We start from the raw sequence: 24,167 nt of genomic DNA, 5'->3' as shown, positions 1-24,167 counted from the left end.
ATTAACCTGGTGGATCAAATCTTTCCCATTTTAGTACTCCGTCATTATTCATACATCTCTAACAATAAGACCCAACTTTTTCTTAAATGTGCCAAATAGATCATTATATCAATTTTCCAAGGTTAGAGCTTTACCAATTCAAATTTATAAATACTCTATTATACAATATACCTGTTAAGCACTTGCCATTTCGTAGTTTTTCCCATACAGAAATTACAGAATAATTCATGAATATTTCAGTCTTTGAAAGACAGGAAAAAAAAAAAAAACCCAAAAACCCACAGAACCACCTGCACTTTGATTTGATTAAAAAGTCATAGGGGGATTCCAAAGAGAGGAAATGCTCCAATCCTGAAAAATGCTTTGCTAATTCCACGGTAGGACTAAAACTCTGCACATAATAAGGTGCTTTGTGTCAAAGCCTATGTAAAAACTACACCATCTGTTTTGGGACTCAGCACTCTGTGCTAACCACACGCGCAATTTTCAAAGAATCCTCCTGAAGTTACTTTTACCTCCTCATGAAAAATGACTACTCTAAACAAAAACAGGCAGTTCAAGGAGAAAGCAATTTTCTGAGCATTGTAATGCTCTAGTGAGCACGGAACAGACACGGGGGTGGGGGAGTGGGGAGGGGGAGCCCAGGGGCGGGGGGCACGTGAACCCGAAAGCAGAGCACATGCAGCAGCTTCCCAGAGCGGATGTCTGCCTGCGGAAACACGCACCCCGGGCCTCCCAGAAACCGCAGACGTAAGGAAGTGGTGGCGGGCAAGGAACTGCAGCCCAGAGCAGACCAGCTCACTGTCCCCGCTTCAAACTGGAATGTCTGGAATCGTTTAACGTTTATGTGAGAGCCATCCAAGCATCGCTGTCACAGGTTCCTGAGCTCCTCTGCAAAGACGAATCCGTGTTTAACTCCCTGAATAAAGCACCATGGCAGCTTAAACTCAGAACAGTTTAAGATCTTACATTCAAGTCACCAGCTTCAAATGTGATCGCACCATCTTGTTTTCTAAACAACTGATGATAAAGTTAGGACCATGAGTGGTAGTTTTCCATACACTAACCATGTCCTAAATACCCTAGGGTGGGAGGCAAGCACAAAACCACCTTCTCTACGCATGTGCCTCATCTTCAGCAAAAGAATCAAACTCAACACATTCAGAGCACAACATTCTGGAGGTAACAAGGAACCAGGGTCAGGGACCGGAGGGGGGTACCTGAGAGGGGACCCCGGAAAAAGTTTGCTGTCTTGGCCAGAGAACAGGGTCCAAGGCCCCCTGGGCTCTAGGCAGCTTAGGTTTTCATTCTTTTCCTCCATTTTAATCCAGATACGAAGTAATTATTTGTCACATGGCTCAAACGGCTTTTTTCTCTTATTACCCAGTCCAATGATGGAAAAGAATTTCTCAAATTTCACCTGAGAGAATCATCTTACTATGCACAGCCAACAGCCTCTCCCAAGGAAAGAAAAGTCGCCGCGGGATTCTTATGTGAATGAAAGCCGTAAACCACTTTTTGGAAGATGTTACACACCTCATCTTAGGCTCCTGGCTGTAAACATGACGCCCTCACCTCTACTGCTCTGAGTGGTAGAGGAAAACTACTTTCCACTGGGTGAGGGAAATTCACTTTGTTATGCTATTACCCAGCGAAACCTCCCCAGCTGACGTAGGACCAGTCCCGGAAAACCATCACCTCCATCCGGAGGGCAGGGAAGAGTGAAGCAGCTTTTCAAGGGGGAGTTGGAACACAGACTAACTACACTGGTGGGCTCCTCGCGGAAGACTCCCAGAGAAAGCTACCAAAGGCAAACTGCCAGGGTCTCCCTGGAAAGGAATGATCTCAGACTGCACACCTACAAGAACAGGGGAGGAGGAGAGGAGGGAGAAGGTAGGGGGGAGAAAAAGAGAAGACACACATTCAGCTTCAGAGTGAGACCACTGGCAGGCATCCCATATAAATTCCATGTTTCATCCATCGATTAAAATCACTTGGCACTCAGTAAATTACACCACAGGATGTCACAATTACCAAGGTCAGTGAGCTGGAGTACTCAATTATTATTTTTATTCTTACTTAAACAAAAGGCATCCCTCTAACTGAACAGCCCTGGAGAATGATGTATCACACATGGCATCTCTCGCTTTCCTTTCTGGGCTCAGGCCTCCTCAGCCAAAACCCTGATTTAATCTCCTTTTCAACAGCCCAACACACTAACAGAAACCACCAGTTTAAAAGGTTAAAAATATAATCTGGCAGTTAGCAGTGATGCTTCCAAATTATATGCTCCACAGAAGCAAATATGTTTATTATGTTGCCACACTATCTAAATGCAGAGCCTCAGGGCGTGACTGGAGAAGCTGCAGACCTCCACACCCCACCACGCCTCCTGGGGTATACCGAAAAACCCCCATGTGCAGAATTTAAGGTCACCAAGGGAGCCCTCGACCAACAGAAACGCCCTCCTTACCATCCACCCTTAGAGCTCAGTTACCTTTAACATTTTTATTTTAAAAATCTTACAGGAATAAAATTTTGAGGAGTTGCCGAGGATTTCTTGGAGTTCCAGTTTCCAACCTTTTAAATTGACAGCGTTATTCAATGATCGCTAATGTTAAGAAGGATCAATAGGCAAGCCTAACCCACCAAAGAAAGGCTCAAGCAGACCCCACCCATATACTGTATTTGGAAAAGCATCATCATGAACTGTGATTTTTTTTAATCCTCTATAAATCTTTTTTTAAATTGAAGTATAGTCAGTTTACAATGTGTCAATTTATGGTGTACAGCACAATGTTTCAGTCATACATATACACACATATATTTGTTTTCATGTTCTTTTTCATTATAGGTTACTACAAGATATTGAATATAGTTCCCTGTGCTGTACAGTATAAACTTATTGCTTATCTATTGTACATATAGTAGTTAGTAACTGCAAATCTCGAACTCCCTATTTATCTCTTCCTTCCCCCTTCCCTCCCTGGTAACCATAAGTTTGTTTTCTATGTCTGTGAGTCTCTTCCTGTTTTGTAAATAAGTTCATTTGGCTTTTTTTTTTTTTTTTTTAGATTCCCCATATAAGTGTATCATATGGTATTTTTCTTTCTCTTTCTGGCTTACTTAGAATGACAATCTCCAGGTCCATCCATGTTGCTGCAAATGGCATTATTTTATTCTTTCTTATGGCTGAGTTGTATTCCATTGTATATAAACACCACAACTTCTTTATCCAGTCATCTGCCAATGGACATTTAGGTTGCTTCCATGTCTTGGCTATTGTAAATAGTGCTGCTATAGACATTGGGGTGCATATATCTCTTTGAATTAAAGCTCCCTTTGGATATATGCCCAGGAGTGAGATTGCTGGATCATATGGTGAGTCTATTTTTAGTCTTTTGGAGGAAATCCTCTACAAATCTTCAAAGTCCTCACCACAAGGGAAAAAAAATGTAACTATGTATAATGATGTATGTTAACTAGATATATACTCCAACGATCATTTCTCAATATACACAAATATCAAATCATTGTGTTGTACAGCTGAAACTAATGTTATGTCAATTATATCTCACTTTTAAGAAGTCCTCTACAGAGATTTCTGCTTAATCATCAGTTAACCTAAAACTTCAATGGTCCATAAGTATGCGACTCCAGAAGCATTCTGTTTCACTGAGCTCTATACTGTAAAAAGCTGGGGTTGTTAACTAAGTGGCTAAATTTTCTTAATAAGCAGAAAATGGAGCATATCAGTCTTTTTTTTTTTTTTTACCCAGTTACCTCTGGTACAGAAGAGACAAGAGTTCCAGCTTTTGAAATACAGTACATCAAAAAAATTAATGCTGTTTTCAATAGTCACCATGTGTAGTGAATACATTTATAACAGAAAGCCAAAAATGTCAGCTTTTGGAGAAATCTCACTTTAGACAGATCTTCAGTAATAAATTGACTTATTAACCACCAATATTCCAGCAAAATCTCTGGGCTACCATCCACAAATATTATTTCTCATTTTTAGAAAATATCTGCAAATTCTAGATTTTTTTTTATTGAGAGCAGGTGCCCAATAATACACCAAAAAGAAAAGTTACAAGGCAAAAATAATCGGCTATATACAATACAGACTCTTATTATAATCCAGTTTATAAGACCACAATTCACAAGTCATATGGACTTCAGCTTACTCCCAAAGATTCATGCACACTCTGAGAAGCAGACCATTCCCTTTCTCCTTGTGGGCAAGTCCCAAGTCAGCACATGTGTTCACAAGACCAAGTTTGTGTATGTTTGATCCTTAGAATACAGCTTTGGGGTTGCGGAGATGCCACAAAGAACAAGGACCTTAATTCAGAATAATGGTTACCGCCACACTGCTCTCATATGCGGTAATTTTTTTTAAATACCACATTTCCCTTTCTATTTGTTATAAATCCCATAAATAACCTGAATTGTAGACACTTCATTATCTATTATGGTGCCTGTAAGAACTGGAGACGGAACGGAGAAAGGAGACAAATATTAATGGGAGAATTCTAACTTCTAAACTGAAGGCATGGTGGGAAATTGGATTGGGAGGAGGGGGAATGCAGAATAAAAGAAAACCAGGGAAGAAAAATGGCTTATATTCTCCTGCAAACTCTCTCCAGCAAAAAAAAAAAAAAAAAAAAAAAAAGTTTCATGACAAGATTTCTGGTTCCTCGTGATAATGAATTTTTAAAAAAATAAAGAAAGGAATGAAAAAATAAACTCAAGTTGGCTTCCAGAGCGCCCCAGCCGTCTTGCATCAAAAGCTTAATGAGCTGTACTCAACATGGTAGAGTGGAGGGAAAGTCAACAAACAGCAAAGATGTTTGTAGGGACATGAAAAAAGAACACAGCGAAATTGGCTGAACAGCAAGCATCATATACACATTATAAGTATAAAGCTCCCTCAAAATCAAAGGAAAGGAGTTGGGAAGTAGAAGATGCAGAGTGAGAAAACACACAAACTCAGCCAGTGTAAAACACACAAGTCAGCCGTGATAAACATCAGTAAAAAAAAATAATGGAAAGAATATTTATCTGTGACTTCAGAGTGGAAAGATAAGAAACCGGAGCAACCAATTTTGAGTAAAAATAAAGATTTATCACTGTCAAAATGTGTTTGGGTTTGTTGACTTTTCTAGGGAGATGTTTAATACTGCATTTAAAACTGAAAGCTGAAATTACTGTCAGCTTCGGACTACATCCCTGTACTCTTCCAGTGTAACCTCTTTACGTTTTAAAAGGAAAGTTTTTAATTCACCCCCATCTCATTTCAGGGACAAACAGTCAATTGTCAATGAGTGCTCACCACATTTATGTACTGAAGAACTGTGCAGTCTCCCTTGGGAGATGCAAACAATACTTTTGGGAAGCTAACTGGAGAAATATAAATGCACTAAATACTCACTGAAGAGTAAATAATCCATTCTTAAAAACGGGAGCAAGGAGCAAAGAAAAGAGAGAAGAGGCCACCCAAATCAGAATGCTCCTATTCCTCACCCGTGTCCTTGACGGTCCACCAAGTGCCGGTGGGAGGTCGAGCCAAGTGCGGGGACAGAGTGCAGGGGAGGAAGGCCCAGGCCCTGCCCTGAGGGCGGGCCTTAAGGAGGGGATATTTATAACGCAGAGGGAACTCACTAGAAATCATTGGTCCTGGCTGGAGGGAAAGGGAGGAGTCAGGAAGGGCATCAGGCTGGAGAAGACACCTGGGCTAATCTAATCAGGTGAGCAGGATGGAGCAGGCAGAGGGGACCACCCATGTGAGAGCAAATGAGAAAAGTGGAGAAAGTTCTATGAACACATACTGGGGGGCCCAGAAGAAGGCCCCAAGGACAAGGAAGTAAGTTATCCTGGGCTTGACTGGGCGTTCCAAGTGTAGAATTTACTATTACTATCCTTCAAGGTGTCTTTTTCTCTAAGTACCTAAGAAATGTATTTTCTGAAGTCATGACCTTAGCGTATATACTAGTCTTTCAGAGATCTTTTCAAACTCTCAAACACTGAGTAGAATAACCCTGTATTTCTCCTCCTCCCACACATCCTGTTAGAACAGATGGAGACCCTACAAATCACATGGCAATTCTGATACAGAAAACCCACCTCAAAAAAAAAAAAGCAGACCTTGTGTTGCATAACCTATTAACACATATCTGCTCTGATCAAGAAAAATATATATTTGGCTTATTTTAAATGTCTAACATTAATTAAATTCTCTTAAAATGAAGGTCAGTAAGCCAATACTTTAAAAAGCAGCACATACACTATGTATAAAATGAAGTATATAAAATATTTTTGTGCACTGACAATACTAGAATTGAGTGTGCAAAAAATGAAAATAACATTAGCATCATGGGTTATTTTTCTTCCTTCCAAAATTTTCATTAATATTCTCTATCATCTTTTCAGCATACAGCTTTTTAAATTAATTCCATATTACTTAAATATAAATGGTCTGCCTTAAAAAAAATTCCACTTACAAATTTATCAGCGGAGGAAAGCTAAGTGATTAGCGTTAATGATCAATGCTAACCTCTAAAAGTTACAAGAATCTATGACACACAACTTAAAACTGGCTTAACCCTAGGAGAAATTGGGGTGAAATAATTACACAAGCAAAATCGAAGAGTATGTGATTTATGGTAACTAACATGGTGAGTATTCAGGTGAATTTAAAAATCCAATTAGATCACAGAGAGATTCATTTCAGCTGAGCGTAAAGGGCCATGGAGCGCTCTTCTCCTGAGAAAGTGCAGTTCTATTGTCTGAATCTCATCTGAATGGAGGCAACAGGAAAAACAGGGGCAGGCATCCTTTGACCCTTTCCTCGGCCCTGAAGGAGAGGAACAGAAAGGGAAGCATAAGAGGCCAAGCCATCAAGTGGCGAGGAGGGGCCGGCTCCCGTGGGCCCATTGTGTAGCCCAGCCCAGCCGGCCCAGCAGGGGAAACATCTATAGCCTTTCTATTGTTATAATCACAACTTCAGAACCTAATGCCAAACATTCAGAGTTCCCCACTCCGGATGGTTATCAAAAGTTACTACTGATGCTGATACAAGATGGATAGGCGTTGAGAAGTTGAATATGCATAAGTCTTAGAATCTGAGACCTGGATTCAAATTCCTGAGCTTCCAAATCCTTCACCAACTGAGCAGGCTCATCGGCGTCACTCAGTCTCAGGGCATCTCCGCTTCCCCACTTCTCCAGCAGTGGTGGCACCACCTCCTCTGAGGCAAGAGGAAACCAAGCACCTGGCATGTGGCATGGTCCCCCTTGCAGGCTTCTCACACCAGGCAAGGGACCCCGGGTTCTTACTGCCTCCTGCAGTACAGCAGCCAGGAGAAGGCAGGAAGGAGAAGCCCCTGAACAGACCAGACCCCCAGGTCCCTAGAGAAGGAGAAGCAACACCACTGGCTGCCCCTAAGGGCCGGGCGAAGGGGTCCCCTCGGAGAAAAGAAGCCTGCAGGCTCACCACCTCGGCACAGGCGAGGGGCAGTGGTATTTCTTAACCAACAGTCTGTACGCTTAATTATCCGGGACAGGATTTCCAATAAATCCAGAACACGAGCTCTGACAGTCACGGGGGATGGGGGTGGCAGGTAGGAGGAGGGCACACAAATTATTAAGGTGATGAAGATTTGTGTCTTTTCTTTCCCATCTGGGGTAAAAATGAGTTCTGCTATTTTTTAATATTTAAAACAGTGGTACATGAGCTGACAACTGCTATAAGACAGTAATTCAACTGAAGGGCGTTCTAGTGTGTAAACCACTCAAGTTCCACCCTGGTGTGGTTTATTACATTATCAGAATCTCCTGATTGAATTACTTCCCTGCAGAGCTTCCAAGTCTCTGCTTCCCCCACACAATATCTAACATCGCTTATCAAGGGGCTGTATTTGTCCTTTGGCATTTTACCGTCTGATCTCTTAGGGTGCCTGTTTGTTAAGGACTTTTTTTGTTTTTTGGAAACCCTGGGTGGTGTGCACCTCACCACATCTGTAACCAAAAAGGCTTAAACTGCCCTCCCAGGAAGGTCAAAGCCACACAGCAGAAAGCTACACCAGCTTCCAGAAGGGTCTAAGTCAACAGTTTCATCAAAGCCTTATAGTTGGCATCTGGTCTAAGTTAACACTCAGGATAAGCAAATAAAAGGCCCTTTTCCTGGCCTGCTGTTGGCCTGTGCTTTTCGGATTAGCTAAACCAGCGCCACAGCTGACACAGGTTGTAATAAGGACCGTCAGGGAGAATATGGAGGGAGCAGGGAAGGTCTTCTCCCTGAATTAGTACTAACAGGAAGACCAAGAGACAGGAAAGGAAAAATCACCTTGCAAGGACCTGAGTATCCAGGCAGAGGCAGACCTTCACTGAAGAGAAGGGCCTGCAGCCCCTTTTCCAAGCTATAAACACAATACAAATGTGAGCCTCGGTCATCTCAGACGATGGCAAAAGAACAAAGAAAGATTTCAGGGGTGCAGGCCACAACTAACGAGTTGAGGAAGAATAACTTAAACGAGAAACTAGAGAAATGAACTTTGAATTATTTTGGATTAGAAAAGCAGATTTTCCTTGAAGCATTAATTTAACTGTAATATATTCAGGTAAATAAGAAGGCAGATTATGAGGAGGCTGTGTTTTTATTCCCTAGAGATCATATATTTGACTTTTTGGAAATACACTAGGAACACAATACACAAGTGGACAAACCACATATGTAGGCAATTTCCAAAAAAAGTTCATATAAGTTGTAAATATTAAAAAAAAATTCAACCTCACTGGTAAATACCTAAATGAGTGAAGTTTAGTATCATATGTTTAATGAGAATACCCAGTATGGAAAGGGTTTGGTTTGAAAATAAATTTGAAAGTATAAAACTGCACACACACAGTAGAGGCAGGACCTAAGAACAAGGGTGTTGGAGTCAGAAAGGCCTGGGTTCGAATCACCTCTGTCACACAATAGTCCAGTGATCCTGGAAGAGTTTCTTAACCCCTCTGCGTGGCTCAAGCTCCTTGTCTATAAAATGATGAGTGATGGGAACCAGCTCCCCTTGGTTAGAACTTAGAGAGGCCATGCATGAGCAGCACTCTGCACAGCACCCGGCTAAGAGTAAGCACTCAGTGCCGGATACAGAGACACCACCACCATCACCACCACAGATGCCCCGTCCTCTGTGTGCCTCCCCTAAAGAAAGAATCCAGCTGCTGCTATGGGGCAACAGCCTAGTTGGCATTTCCTCATCTTTGCAGGAGAAAAAAAAAAAGGTTAAAATGCTCAGATCCTGATGCTCCCTCCTTAATGTTAAACTGTAAACTCTGACCAAGGACCTCCACTCCAATTCAAAAGGAGGGAATGCCCTGAAGATGAGGCAGAAGTTGAGATGGGAGGGAGCGGGGAGCAGGCCAGTGTTCAGATACCCCGTACCTACTGCAAACATCGTGGAAGAATGTAAGTCTGTTCTGCTCTGCCCTCCCGGCAAGCAGAGGGGCTGTTCTATGTGCGATGCCAGTCCGTCCTCACACTTCTGCTGCTGGTCCAGCTCAGCCAGAGACAGCCAAGACCCAGGGCTTCACTAACAGCCAAGAGGAGACGTGCCCTGTACTCCTCCCTAAGGGCAATTCCCTGGATGGTCTGCACGCTCCGCCTCCTCCGAGGCAGAGAAAGGAGGGCCGTGGGGGCTGCAGGTCCTCCCTGCCTGGTGGACAATGCATGCGGGATGCCATCACTTGGGCATTTGCGCAAAGCAAGGCTCTAGAGGAAGCTGGCTGAGTGTGGAAAGGTTTTCTGATCCCTGACTGCTCTGCTGGGTGAGTGTTGACACCCCCACAAACCCTTCAGTGGTTCCAGCACAAGTTTCCAAAATATGCTACTGAGAACAGGAATGATCGCTTTACCACGCGGTGGCCATGTCCCAGGAGAGGGCTCCTCCCAGCATGAGCCTCTGTCCCTTGGCAGGGAAGGGAGACAGAGAAGGGGGAAATGGACTACAAAAGATAAAACATAGACCTGTTTGGAGATTTCCAAGAAGACCCATCCTGTGGATTAGTTAACTCACCTACTCAGAGATCTAAAACTGTGCCTGCCATCTCTGTACAGAGTAACTCCAAGAAATGTGGTCAATACTTCCCAAACCCAGAGGCCCCAGTCTTCACAGGGCCCCGGCCACCCTTCCTTCAATTCTCTCACTACACTGGCCCTCCAACCCTGTAGTTTCCAAACTCCCTGGATGTCTCCCAGAAACTCAGCTTCTGCACACACTGCTCTCTCCCTAGTGACCCTTAGCTAATTCCTCCTCACCCTTTCCATCTCAGCTTAAATGCCATCCTTCCCTCTTTACAAAAACAAGTTTGTCCCCTAAGGACAGCCTCATAAAACCCTGTATCTCTTGGCAGGTTTAATCTGTTTCAAGTCCCTCTCTCCTGATAGATGATAAACTCCACGAAGGCAGGGACCACTCTGTTATCACCCCCGCTGTCCCCAGCACAGGCGGATGCTGACCAGCTGATGACACTCCAACTTCATCTCCTTCCTCAAGCACTTCCATCTCCAGCCAAATCCCTCAAGGTCCCTAAAACTCCACACTTTTACTATTACTGCTCTACAAAAATTCAAGCCACCTTTCAAAACTGGTCTTAAAGATGAAGGTGTCTCCAGGGTATCCCTCCCCATCTCCCAGGAATTCACATGCCTTTGGCCTTCACCCTGCTGGAAAGACTCGGGCTTCAGAGCAGTACAAACCCACCTTCCAATCAGGCCCTGCCACTGACAAGGCAGGTTACCTGAAAACTGAAGCCTCATTTCCCAAATAATGAAATCTAACTCCTGGGACCAATTAAGAAAAACACAAAAGAATCTGGTACACGGCACACCTGAAGGAACAGCTCCCTCCATCCACCCTCTCCCGACACCATGCACGGTTTGTTGCTAAGTTATTTGTCGGGCCCTTAGGTCGTACGCCCCTGGAGGGCATTTCCTTCTGCAGGTTCCTAAATATGAGCTCATCAGCATCACCAAAACTGCAATCCTTACAACATCACCTCACATTCATCGAGTGGGTAATGTTTGGTGCTTATGTTTAGATACTGCTCAATTTCTAGTGTGTACAGCAGATCCCACCTTTAATCACATACATCCATACAGAATACATGTGCAATAAAATGTATCACCTATACATGTGGTATCCCAAAGGTTTTAAGTGTCTTTTTAAGTTATAAAAACTACAAAATTATAAAAGCTACAAACTTGCAAAATACACCATTTGGAAGCTTATTTCAGTTTCTTGTACAGTTAGTTTACAAATTTTGAGTGCAAAAGTTTTAATTTTACATGTTTCAGTCCTTCTGATTAAAAATGGCAAATCCTAAAATTTTCCACCAGAACTCGGGAAAATTTTAAGACATTGCATTTTCTTCAGCTACTACAGGAGTCCTCCTTTCTCTTCTTTTCTGGAGAGGTGCTCACTCTGAAGGCAGTCCCTGGGAGAGTCTGCACCTGTGGTTTTGTCTGTCCCCCCCAAGCACCATGCACGTGGTCAGCAGCTGGGCTGCGGTCACGCTGTCCCCTCCTAGAGGGAGCAGACTGGCCCGGCCCAGCCCGCAACACACCAGAGCCACTTTCTGCCTTTGCTTGCTTCCTGCCCAGCACGAACCTGGCTCTCTGGGGTAAATAAGACCCGGGAAGTATTTCAGGAGCTGTGCTTCCCTCCTTAACGCTGACACTTACAGGCCAGTACAACCGACACAAGTCAGCTTTTCATCACCCTGTGCTCACAGGATGCTACTGCAGATGACCTCTCCTACTCAAATCTCAGTTAGTGCTACTATTTCATTTCAGGTGGCCATTTAAAAGCCTGAAAATCTGTGCCATGAACTAGCTGTCCTGGGTTAAAGCTGCTTACATTCGAGTCTACCAGAAGCAAGGTTCTCAGCTCATCTGGGCCATTCTTCAACGCCTGCTCTCAATGAATTTCGGGAGATAATATTGATTATGGAGATTAATGAACGCAGAGACACTCACAGATGACTTATACATGAAAAAATTTTTCCATAAATGCTTTCACTAGCTAAGATTTTCAGGCCATACAGTACTTAATGATTGGAGTAACTCATCTAAAAGGCTGAAATTATGCCTATTACAATAATCAATAACCTGAAGGGAACAAAAACTCAGTGAATTATTTCCTATGAGCCTGTCAGACCTGACAACTGAACCACATGCAGATGTCACACTGTGATGTTGGAGTTGTCCACTGCTGTGTAACAAGCCACCCCAAAGCATAATGGCCTCAAAGGACAACTGGCATTCGCAATTCTTTAACTTGGGTGATGCTCCGTGGATCCGGCTCAGCTCTGCTCCATGCGGTGTGGCCTGGGCCGGCATGATGGGCCCCAGGATGGGACCCAAGATGGCTTCACTCACAGGCCGGCTGCTCCAGCTGGAATGGCTGCAGGCTGGCCAGGACTTCTCTCCCTCTGTAATCGCTCACCTGCCAGGGCCACCACCTCCAGCAGGGCAGCCAGATTTCTTTAGGTGGCAGCTGCCTTGTAGGAAGATGAGGACTGAATTTATACATCCTAACCCCCAGGACACTTCAGAATGTGAATGTATTTGGAGACAGGGTCTTAAGAGGTAATTAAGGTGAAACTAGGTCATATAAGTGGGCCCTAATCCAATATGACCAGTGTCCTTATAAGAAAAGGAAGGGCCAGCGGGGATGGGGGCGCACAGGAAAAGCCATGCGAGGACACCGTGACAGACTGTGTCCACCTGCCGGCCAAGGAGAGAGGCCTCAGGGGAAACCCAACCTGCCGACACCTTGATCTGGGACTTGCAGCCTCTAGAATGGTGAGAAAATAGACTTCTGCTGTTTAAGCCGCCCAGCTGGTGGTGTTTTGTTACAGCAGCCCCAGCAGACTAGCACAGAGGACACAAACGGAAGCTATGGCACCCCTTCAGGCAACTTCCATCACAAGGACTGGTCAAAGCAAATCGCAAAACTAGCCCAGATTCAATGGGAGGGAATTCGGCTCCGGAGCTGGGGGAGGGCCAGCACTCTGGCTATACTTGAAGACTAAGTTAAAACCCGGAGGTCTCCCATCCTATCTCCAACTGGCTGCAAGTCTGACTGGGAAGCTGGGTGATGTCCACCTCAGTAACCTGGCCTTTAGATAGAACTCTTTCATTGAGCAGTTTAAAGGGTCAAACAACTGAATGCTTATTACATGAAAATAGCTCAAGAATGTAAAAACGATGTTGAGAAGCAAACACTGCTAACACAATACAGTTATCTGTACTCTCCAGTACCTCTCCTGCACACTTTATATACGTAGCTATAGAGCAAAAACACAGATTCCACTCTGAATTCTACCCGAGAAAGTGTAATAACAAAATCACCCAAATGCTAATGCATTCTCAGGTACCCAGCCTCTAATTTTCTGGGATCTGGCGAGAAGCACACTTTGCGTCCATGGTCCCCATGCAGAAAGGGCCTTTCTTCTCAAGGTAATCAATCCAGCAATCAAGTGCTCCAGAAAAATCTCCTTGCTCAACCATCACAAGTTCTGATTATAATTAGAACGTTCTATAACCACGTAGCAGGAAGCACGAGAAGGCCAGGTATGGACTGGGAAGGAGGAAGGGCCTCAGATGCTTCTGGAAGGTGCCTGGTAATAGTAAACAGCTGTTTTACACCAACAGCCTAGAAGCCAAACACACGACTGCCTGCTTGGATTGGATTCTGTTAGCCCAGTGCTAATTAGAATGGAAGCACAAAGCTTGAAATAATGATTCTTACCCTAAACACAGACTCCGCATGAGCAAAACAGCAGGGTATGAACAAAGTTAAGTGTATGCAAGTGAGAAGCATTATGTGGATGGCTGGAAATAAAACCTCAATCAAGAATGATTTGCAATCGTCCTAAACCTTCTGCTGAAAATACCCCTGAAGCATATTTCTTAGGTTTATCATCCAAGAGCCTGGTCCTCCAGTCTCCCTAGCCGTGGTTAGCAGGCACTAACAACCACGGCCTTTCAGCACGGCCAGGGCTGCTGCACTGCAGCTCAGAGCAGCTGGTGGAATGGGAACAGATGGCCTGCTTCCATTCAAGGCAGGACTTTCTGCAGGTGACAAAATGGCTGTTAGGTGACTGACAAAAAGAAAAACAAAAGTTGAAACTGGAATATCTGATGTCAGGAAAGTACATGTTTAGGATCACAGGGAGCCTTTAACTTGGGCCCTTCAGGTTGGGAGGACTGTTTACAAAACTGCAGCTGTGCTCCAGAATCAGTGCTCCTTCCAAATCGAGGGACACTCACGGAGCCCCAGAGACACCTTTGAGCTGAGCAGGGCGCTGGAGTGTGCCAGAGAAATCCATTCCTTCAAGACACTCGGCACTACTATGCACCTGAGAGGGTGTACCTCGCACTTCCCAGGGGGTGGGAGTTGGGGGTCCATGAGCCCAGGGGGCAAACCTCTTCTTGGAGGGAAGAGCAGAGCTTTTCAATGAGCTCCAGAAGAATGCAATTTCCACTCCAGGCACGTGGCAAGCAGCACAGCGCAATGAACTTTGTTTGTGACTAGGGATGTTAAATGTATGTCCTTGTTTTGTTTACACTTGTTTCCCCTTTGGTAAATTGTTTATATACTTCGCCTCCTTAACTAACAGAATACTTGGAATCTTTTGGCTGTAAGAGTGGAACCCACTCAGGGTGGCTTATTTAGGAAGAAATTAAACAAAAACTGAAAAAGGTAGGGGCTCTCAGAGGACACAGGACTACTGTCTCAGACAAATCTTCCCTGATGTCCCTGTCCACAAGGGCTCCCACTACCTTATCCCCAGCACTTTATCTGGCTAGTCCCCCATCCCTTCCACCCAAGCACTCTCTCCCCCATACTATCACTTCGTCCCCGCTCCTGGCACTCTCTGGAATTAACACTGTCTCCCCCAGCCTGTGGTTCACCTGCACCGCCCACCTCTCCCACTGAAAGGTAAGCTCTGTGCAGGCAGGGCTGTCTATCTCAGTCCTACTGTATACAGCCCAATGCCTGGGTCACTTAATGAATGGCCGGTAACTCGGACTCCTGGGCAGTGGGTGCATCTGGGACAGGAACCAGAAACTGGAGCCCAGACAGCTGCTGGCTCACACTCAGCCCCTTTGGTTCATTCCCTGTGTGTCTGAGCTTCTCCCTCCACCCCCGGCTGCTGCAGCCCTCTTCACAGAAGTGCCCTCTCCTCTCCTGTTTCAGAGCTGAAAACCTGCTACAGTCTCCCATACCCTTAGGATAAAGTCCAAAATCCTTCTGGACCTGCCCCCCCCACCCTCATCCCTCACATTATTTCATCCACCCACTCTCTTCCAGCCATTCAGGGCTTTTCTGCATTCCTCAAAGGAGTATATGTGCTCACTTCTGGGTCTTAGAATCCTGTGGATCCTCTTCCCAGAGCACTCTTTCCCCTCAGCCTCTGCCTGACTGTCCCTGTCTCAGCTGGCACAGGGTGAGGTGATCCTGCTAATGTGTCCCCCATCACAGCTTATGCTCTAAATTGCTTTCTATGGAGGATTAGAGCAGCAGAGATGATACCTGTCTGGTTCACCTACTGCAACCCTTAGTGCTGAGGACAGCACCCAACGTGGAGTAGATGCACAAATACTTGTGGAATAAATAAATAAACTGTATATGTGTAAGAGCTGTTCCCTAAGAGGCCATAACAAGACGAAGACGGCAATTCAAGAGTCTGCCTTGTCTTGCTGCATCCCCGTGCCTGGAAGAGTACCATCCCAATAAATATTTGTTGAATGAAAAAACTCCTGGCTTGCCTGATATAACTCCACCTCTTTCTCTCCCACTTGGGAAAACACAGCAGAATGCAAGTGGGTAAAATGACATTATTAACGGGACATCTTGGAATCATTTGAAAGATCCACACTTTATTACAGGTCATAAATTACTGGCCACATACCTCAAAACTGATCATCACATATGAGGAGGCTGAGACAGAGCTTGAGAACAGCTGATTTAGACCAAGCTAAGAACTAAGAAGCACTTTCCCTTCTGTTATTTTATTTTCCAGAAGATGCAGGTGACAATAGGCTCAGTAAGAACTAATAACAGAATCATTCTTACCCTCAATTTTCTTTTTATAAAATAGATTCTGCCCACCCCAGGAGCAACCTGTAATTAAATCAGAAGATATCAGAAATTCCTTCTCAGTTCCTTTTCTTCCATACCAATGAGGTCCATCAAGGGCTGCTGTCTCCATTCAAAAGTCAATCTGTGGCCCACATGCTTACTCCAGGGACGCCACGTCGCTGATCCCTGTACAGCAGACACAAAACCACTGCCTCAGTGTGACAATATCGGTCTCCCTCAGATATAGCAACTGGCATGTTTTTGGCTTTTTGGTCTTTTCTGTGTACACGTTTCATCTTTTTGCTAAAATATGTTTTGGTAAAGTTGCTGGAACCTGAATCCACTGGTTTTATTTTTGTTTACCCAAAGCATCCCCAAATATTGGTCACATGATGAAATACAACCAAAAATGAAAAGTCCTAATGAAGGTTTCAGGCTTGGGGTGTCAAAGAGAGAAACAAATAAATCTGAGAGAGCCAGACAAGAAACCACACAGACAGCCACATACTCCAAACAAGGCTAAAGTTAGTAAAGGAAAATATAGCAACCCAAAGCCAGTCACATTGTGACCCTTAACAGCCTACAGAATTAGACAGTCCGTCCACACAAACAGATCTGGGCTCTTCAGATCACCCCACATGCTGAGTGACAGCCAAGATTTTGTTTTATTTAAAAAGAAAAAAGTTCAAAGACCTTTTAGTCTATAAAGGATACTAGTGTTTGATGTCTTTGGGCCCAAATTAGACGAGGATGAGAAAAGAAAAAGTGTTAGGGGGTATTTTAAGGTTTCTTATTACTACCAAGGGGAGGGGTCAAGGCAAAGTGCCAAGGTTAAGACAAAAACGGGCATCTAAAATTCCAGGGCTGATTGTTTAAAAAAAAATAAAGACCAGCAACTTTCAGCAACAGTCTTCTTCGTCTTACCTGATAAAATGCTGCACAGGCCAAAGGGGAAAAGGCAGCTACCTCCTGAGGTACCTTTTCTAGCCCTTCATCAGTTTTGACTATAATACTTCACTTTTTGAGTCATATCTGCAGAAGTTCTTAACCCTTGTTTGTGCCAAGGATCCCCTTGGCAGTCTGATAAACCCTATCAAGCCTTTTTCAGAAAAATATTTTTAAATGCATAAAATACAACACAAAGGATTAAAAATGACATCAATTATACTTAGTTATCAAGATAGTTCTAAGTTATGATGCAATAATAGATATATTTCTGGATTACCAACTAAGTAACAAATCCAGCAGCAGGTCTATTTGTTACCAATATGCATAATGGCATGAAATGCTAAATTTTAGTTTGAGTAGAGTAAAAATAAAGGTGTATTTTCCGCCCATCCAAGTTCAAGGACTCCCTGGATTCTATCTGTGGACCCTAGGTTAAAAATCTTCGGTTGAGATAGCCAATAAAAATACATTTTGTGAAGCATCAAATGAAAAAGAAATGCATGATCCATTTAACTGTGAGGAGTAAGCACTATTTTTTTTCCAAAAACCATGATGGGCCATTAGTCAGCAAGAGAGCTGCATGTTTCAAATTGAATCCAGAAAGAGATTCAGCTCCCCTCATGCAAGTTCCAAAAAAAAAAACAAACAAAACTGAACATTTGCTGGAATCTGCCCCGACATGGGGAAAATAGTGACCCGGCAGTGCAGTGACCCATCTCAACTCTGAACTTGAACAAATCTCCTTCCTTCCCAGAGCCTCAGTTTCTTCATCAGTAAAATAAAAGGGCTGAACATGTACCAGTATCTTTTAGGGCCTTTTTGGTTCTCAAACCTTCATCACTGGATCATCTGTTACTTATGCTGGTTATTTCAGCCGACTAAACTTTATTTCAAAACATCACTTCCTTCCTTAAACTTGGAACATAAAGTTTTACCAAATTTTAAACACCCTCATGTACAACTTAACACCAATGTGCCAAATATATGTACACCATTACAACTTCAAAAAACACCTAGTTTGCACATATCCACTTCAAAAAAAGTAATCACAACATCAGTCTTTTCTGCTGTTGAAACACAGTACCCATTCAAATCCTAGCACCATCACCTTAGGAATATACAAAATCTACACATGCTGGGCTACCTGGAAGATGTTAACTATACATTGTCCACATCTGAGTCAATGAACAATATTACAGGGTGCAGTCCAGAAAGACCCTTGGTAACTATCTAATCCAGTCATGTTTCATTACTGCCACAGAAACAGAGAGAGGGTGATGGACTAAGCCACTCTCATGAAGCCAGTGGGCAAGAAAGCAGGAATTCAATCCGGGTCTCCTGGCTGCTGGTTCATCCTCTCCCCACAAACTATGCCGCACTGCCTCTCAAATCCTGACACACGTCCTGAACTTGAACATTTGAGCCAGGTCTAGAATTCACAACAAATAAGACCTGACAGGTAGACCAGTCATTTTCTCTGCCTTCAATTACATAATGGACACAACAAAGAGTTGTGGCTATGCTACATTCGTGGATTGGAATCATGAAATAATTAAATTCCACCAATCTGCCAAGAAAATGATGACCCTACTAAAATCCTCATTAGCTGGCAATTCCCTTAATATTGTATAACAGATAAAAAGACACAGTATTTGTATATGGAAGTTGACATACACATATATTGCTCCTCAGCATGCTTTCCAGGATTTCTTAGCAACATTTTACTATGAGTTTAGAAGAGAACAAAAAGACAATTATGCAAGTTTTTTTAATGAAGAATGCACTGTATTTTATAGGCCAAAGCTTCTATCAATATCAATACTGAACATCTTTAGATCTCAAAATTAATTTTATCAGCAAGAAAATCTACTAGAAATTCTCCACCATTATTTATGTCCTAGAGGATTAGACATGGAAAGTTGATAACAATTTTTATTTGTTCATCATTGTTGTTTTAAGAGGGAGGGCACTGTCTCAAGTCCTGAGAGTGGAATAATGATTAATAAGGGTCTCTTTAAAGTCTACCACCCTTCTCACTATTTCCCCTGCGTTCTTCAATGTGTCCCATATTGCTAGAGTCTGAAACCTACTCTAGAAAATAGAAAAAGGCCACAGTTCTCCTCAAGTATTCCAAAACCAGATTAGCATCTTCTCAGGTTCCAGTCTCAACTCACCTTTCACTTCCTCAGAGAGACCTTCCCTGACCTCCTAGCTAAAGAAAGCAAGACATGCCTAAAGCAGACATTTCCTAAATTCACCCACCTCTGTTGAGAACTTGACAACACCTGAGACTGCCATTTATTATTCATTTGTTTACATGTCTCCTTGTTTATAACCGCCACTCCACACTAAAATGAGGGCTCCGTGTTCAATGCTGGATCCTCCACGCCTAAACAGCACTGGCACATAGTAGGTGCACAAATAACTGCTGAGCAGTCCGAAATATTAAAGTAAGTGCCAAGTACGTCATACTAAGCGTCTCCTGGAAAAGCATTCATGAAGGACAGAGCACACGCAACGGGCAACGCATTTACATAGCCTACTTTAGAGTAAGCCTGTGACAGGAGGACAATCCAAGGGATAAATCCTTTTCGGGGCTTTGGAATGCCCTGCACTTTTAGCTCTGAGCACAAAACCCTCTCCAGGCCCGCTCACACAGGGCTTTCATGAAACATCTCAACGTTGATTTCCTCAAAAGGAAATAATGAAATAAAGTTCTGGCCTCAGTTAATCTTTCGTGTCAGGTTCACAATGTTAAACATACTTTGAAGCCAGCCACGCAAACAAAACTAAACTGCACAATATTAGGCTGGGCTGATATTACATAAGACAAGCTAAACTCCGGCTTTTTTTTTTTCTGCCATTCCACTCTCCCTCCGGTGAACCCTGACATCTGCCTTTTAAGTGCAATTAGATGCAGGTGAGAGAAACGCTTATCGGCAAACAGCTTCAATTGGTAATGAGATTTCCAATGATACTCCACCTAACACTGCAGCAACAAAGTAAAGAGTACTAGACAGCTTTGAGCTGTACTGTGTCTGGAAGCTTGTCTTAAAAATTTCTTCCCTTTAAAATTATTTTTAAGTCGGCACTTACTTCAAGGTATTCAGTTATCAAAACACATTTTTCAGAGTGTCCTGAGTTTTCCCATACCCATGTCTCTTCACACGTCTTCCATGCGCTAAGCCTACCTTTCAGCACCCATGATGCTGAGAATACAGGTCTTGCAACAGAGAGGGACAAAAGCGCGGGTTTCCGGGAGTGACAAATCCATAGGAAAAGCTAAGCCTTTCTCCTCCAAAACTAAACCCAAGTTGCTCCTCCCGAGTTTCCCTCACTACCCCCTCCCCATTCCACTCCCCTTTCACTGCCCACTTTATCCTGTTTAATCCAGCGAAGCCTTTCTCCTGGCTTATTAAGGGTAAACAATAGAAATGTCACAAGGAAACTCAGGAAGTAGATGAAATCTCTAATTGCTGCCGCTTAACGATTGTAGATAATTACTGTCTTCCAAATGTGGTTTTCACAAGCGGAGAGGGAGCCGAGGCAGGCGAGGGAGGCGAGGCTGGCGGCTGGCGGCTGGCGAGCTCCCCGCCGCTGGGAGGACGTCTGCGAGGCCGCAGCGCGGGACAGAGGGATGGAGGGGATGCGGTCCGGCGCCCTGGAGCCCGGTCCGGCGCAGCGAGCGGCGCTCCGGCTCACTACTTGGGCGCTCCGGGCGGGGAGAGCCAGGGGCCTGCCTGCCCGCCCGGGTCACAGCCAGTTCAATGCCCTCCGGCTGAGGCTGCCTAGGCGGTCACCATAACAATATGCAAAACGCTGCCCGCGGTCGCCCCCCGCGCGGATCCCACTGCCCTCGGCGGCCCGAGCTGCTGCAGTGCCGCGCTCGGAGTTCCGGGCCGGGGGCTCCCAGTAAACGGGGACAGAGGGCCCCCAGGGGCCTCTCAGCTTCGTCAAGTCCGGAGGTCTCCTTCGACACCAAGAGGCGTCTGTGACGGTACCACCTCAGCCCCGACCCCCATCCCCTCTCCCCCAATGGGGGCGCGCTGGGGAGTCAAGTCCCTGTCCCCACGGTACTGCCGAGGACTTGGTCCCCGAGCGCTACGCCCCGCGGGGCGAGGGGTCGCCGCAGTTCGGCTCCGATCCGCGACTTGCTCCGCCGCCGTCCCTGGCGCGGATAGCGCATCCCGATACCCGCCGCAGCGCCCCGCGCGTGCCGATGGGGGCATCCTGACCCCGCGCCCGCCGTCCCAGCCCTCCCAGCCGCTCCCGCTGGCCAAAGCAACCTGGAGATTCCCAGAGCCCCCGAGCCACCCTGCTGGCCCTGCTCCGGGATGCGGGCGCGCGGACCGAAGCGCTCGCCGCCTGCCCCCAAGCTCCCCGGGTCGGGGATCCCGCGGACTTACCCCAGCACCACCAGCTCCCCGTATTTCACCGGCTCCTTATTGGGGGCGCAGTGCTCCTCCTGGCCGGGGGAAAACATGGAGCCCCGCTCGGCCGCCGCCGCCGCCGCCTCCGCCGCGATCCCCGCCGAGTCCGCGCCGCCGCTACAATCCCATCCTGAGAAGGGAGTGAGCGCGCCGGGGAAGGGCACGGCGGCGAAGGGGGCTCGGGGAGGCCAGTCCCGCGGCTGCTCCGTCGTGGCTGCGCGGCTGCCCTGTCGGGCTCTTCTGGAGCTCCGCGTGCCGCGGCCGCCCCGAGCCAGACTCCGCAACAAATGGGACCGGGCAGCAGGGGGACCTACCCGCGCCGAGTGCCGCCGCCGCCGCCGACGCCCGCTGCCGCCGAAGCCCTGGGGGAGGGAGGAAGGGAGGGAGCGAGCCAGCGAGGGAGGAGCGGGGGCAGCGGGGGAGGGGCGGGGACCGCGGAGCTGCCCGGCCGGCGTGCGGGCAGGTGGGAGCCGCCCCGCCCTCCGCGAGACGCCGCTAGCCCCTCGCCTCCCGGCGCCCCCTCCCCCGGCGCGTGGGGCCGCCCGCGTCCACTCCCCGCCCGCCTCGGGCCCGCCGTGGATCGCCCCCGTGTTATGTAAACATAGAGTAAAAGGGAAAGGAAGTTCTTAAAGGAGCAGCTCTATTTTTTTTCCTCGCTTCCTTCCCCAAACTTAACAGTGCGGGGTCCTCAGCCCTGGCCGCCGAGTTCCCTAGCGGCTGAAGGCTGCGCAGGATTCCGGAAGCACAGCAGTCAAGGTTTCCAAGCCTAGCTTAGTTTTCCCTGCTTTAGTTATCTGTAAATAAAAAACGCTCTCGGGGTATAAGAGCATTTGCTTTCCCGGTGTCAGTGTGTCGCAGGACACACCCGGAGGTGTCGCACACGCGCACCTGGGTACCTCCTCTTACAAAACCAAGTCCTTCAAAGCTTGAAGACGTCCAGAAACTTGGTGGGCTTTGCCAATTGGCACTGCATTAGAGAGTTTTGAAGGCAATTGGAGCACCCTGCTATTGTGCAGAATTTAGAAACCTGCTTTGTCGTCAGCAGAGCTCCACGCGGTTCAAAAAAAAGGTTTTTTTTAATCCATAGTCTATCCACTTTTCCCATACCATCTCTCAATTCCCTAAGGAACTTAAGAAGAAATTATTTAGGTGAACTTTTTAGTGACTATAAATGTTCCTTTCTTATCATAGTTTAGCCAATGCATTATGTTTGTTTCTTATGCTTTTCTAAATAGTTACTACTATAGCTTTAAAATATTTTACAGCATAATAGATTTACTGACTGCTGTTTTTCATCATGCAGGATTTTATTGTTTTACCATTTATGAAGCACTCAGAATATGCTGGAAATGCTACATGTTATTGTCAGTCACAGCCTCTCAAGACTGTTAAATATTTAAAGAAATAAATACTGCTAAAACTACCCTATGCATAAACAGTGGCTGATTGGCTATGACCCTAAGTAAAGGGCTAGGGGAAAAAATAATTGCATCAATAACCTTCCATCGCTGTTCAGCACCCTTTGTCTAACATTCTCTGGCAGGTTATTACTGTAGTGACATGATGCTGCAAGAAATTTTACTTGTTAGTAACTGATTTTCTTAAATTGGGGCCTTAGAAATAAATTATTTCAAAGTAATTAAAGCCATAGCATTGGTAAGCCAAGCAGGGAAAAGAATTTTAAAGAATTAACTTACTTCACCTAAGTATAAAAATTCTATACTTCAACTGAACACAGCTATTCTGCATATTTTACATATTCTCTGTAATATATGTATATATACATATATATGTTACAGTTTTAACCAAGAATCCTTCACTAAAGGGTTGACTACCTTCTCATCACCAGTGTCTTGGTATGAATTTCTGTCTGAATTTCTGCTTGATTAATGTTGTCTTCATCTACCTACTCTATGCTCCTACTTACCACATAGCTGTGTGACTAGCAGAGAACTACCAGAATCATGCCGCAGTTATGACGCCTCCAGTTATTATAGTACCTGGCTCTGTCCTTCTAACTTCTCTAGGCTCATACGGTTGCTGCTATTGCTCTCTAGGCTACAATTACCTCCTCCCTCCTTCTCTCTTGGCATGCTGTGCTTTTGTGCATTGCATTACACTATTCTGGCTCCATTTCCTCCTTGCTGTGCTCTGCATCTGCTCTTAGCAAGATGGAAACAAACATTTATTAACCTCCTACTAAGTTCCAAACTCTAGGCTGAGGGTTTCCCATAGGATGTCCCAATCTTCGCAGGACCTCCATTCTAGCTGTCTGCACATGATTCCCCTGATTCCCAGAGGGCCATCTCTCTCTGCTCTCCCTGCATGTCTTTGAGCTTGTTTTAAGTCCTTTATCAGGTCTGTCTTTATCAGACAGAGTTACTTACAGGAAGCTTTGCTTTGAATGAGTTTTTGTAGCATTGAAAGCTTTTTTATCCTAGGCAATCAGGGCTGCAAACCAGTTTTGTGAATCACCTTGACACCTGAAAGCCTCAGGAATGCAGACAGCGGTCAGGAATAGAAATCTAAATGAGCAAAAGGGCTGAGTGAGGACTGTGGCAAATTGGTGAGATTATGCCATCTCAGAGAGGCATTGGCCACTCCTCTCCAGCTAACTGTTGCCAGGTGACAATAACATC

At 45.3% G+C, this 24,167-nt stretch overlaps 1 protein-coding gene across 1 annotated transcript in view; it reads right to left on the bottom strand.

Moving 5' to 3' along the window:
* The window catches only part of PELI2 (pellino E3 ubiquitin protein ligase family member 2), a 171,307-nt gene extending 149,206 nt beyond the window's left edge, over positions 1–22,101 (bottom strand). Inside the window, exon 1 of the mRNA XM_032482091.1 lies at positions 21,505–22,101. Within this exon, the coding sequence (XP_032337982.1) occupies positions 21,505–21,581 (77 nt within the window). The 5' untranslated portion in view covers positions 21,582–22,101. The remainder of the gene's footprint in view (positions 1–21,504) is intronic.
* Between the last annotated feature and the right edge of the window lie 2,066 nt (positions 22,102–24,167).

This window comes from Camelus ferus, chromosome 6 (assembly GCF_009834535.1).
Source record: "Camelus ferus isolate YT-003-E chromosome 6, BCGSAC_Cfer_1.0, whole genome shotgun sequence".
NCBI classification, from domain to species: Eukaryota; Metazoa; Chordata; class Mammalia; order Artiodactyla; family Camelidae; genus Camelus; species Camelus ferus.
The sequence above is the reverse complement of the archived record's forward strand: the minus strand, read 5'-3'. Positions and strand labels throughout refer to the sequence as shown.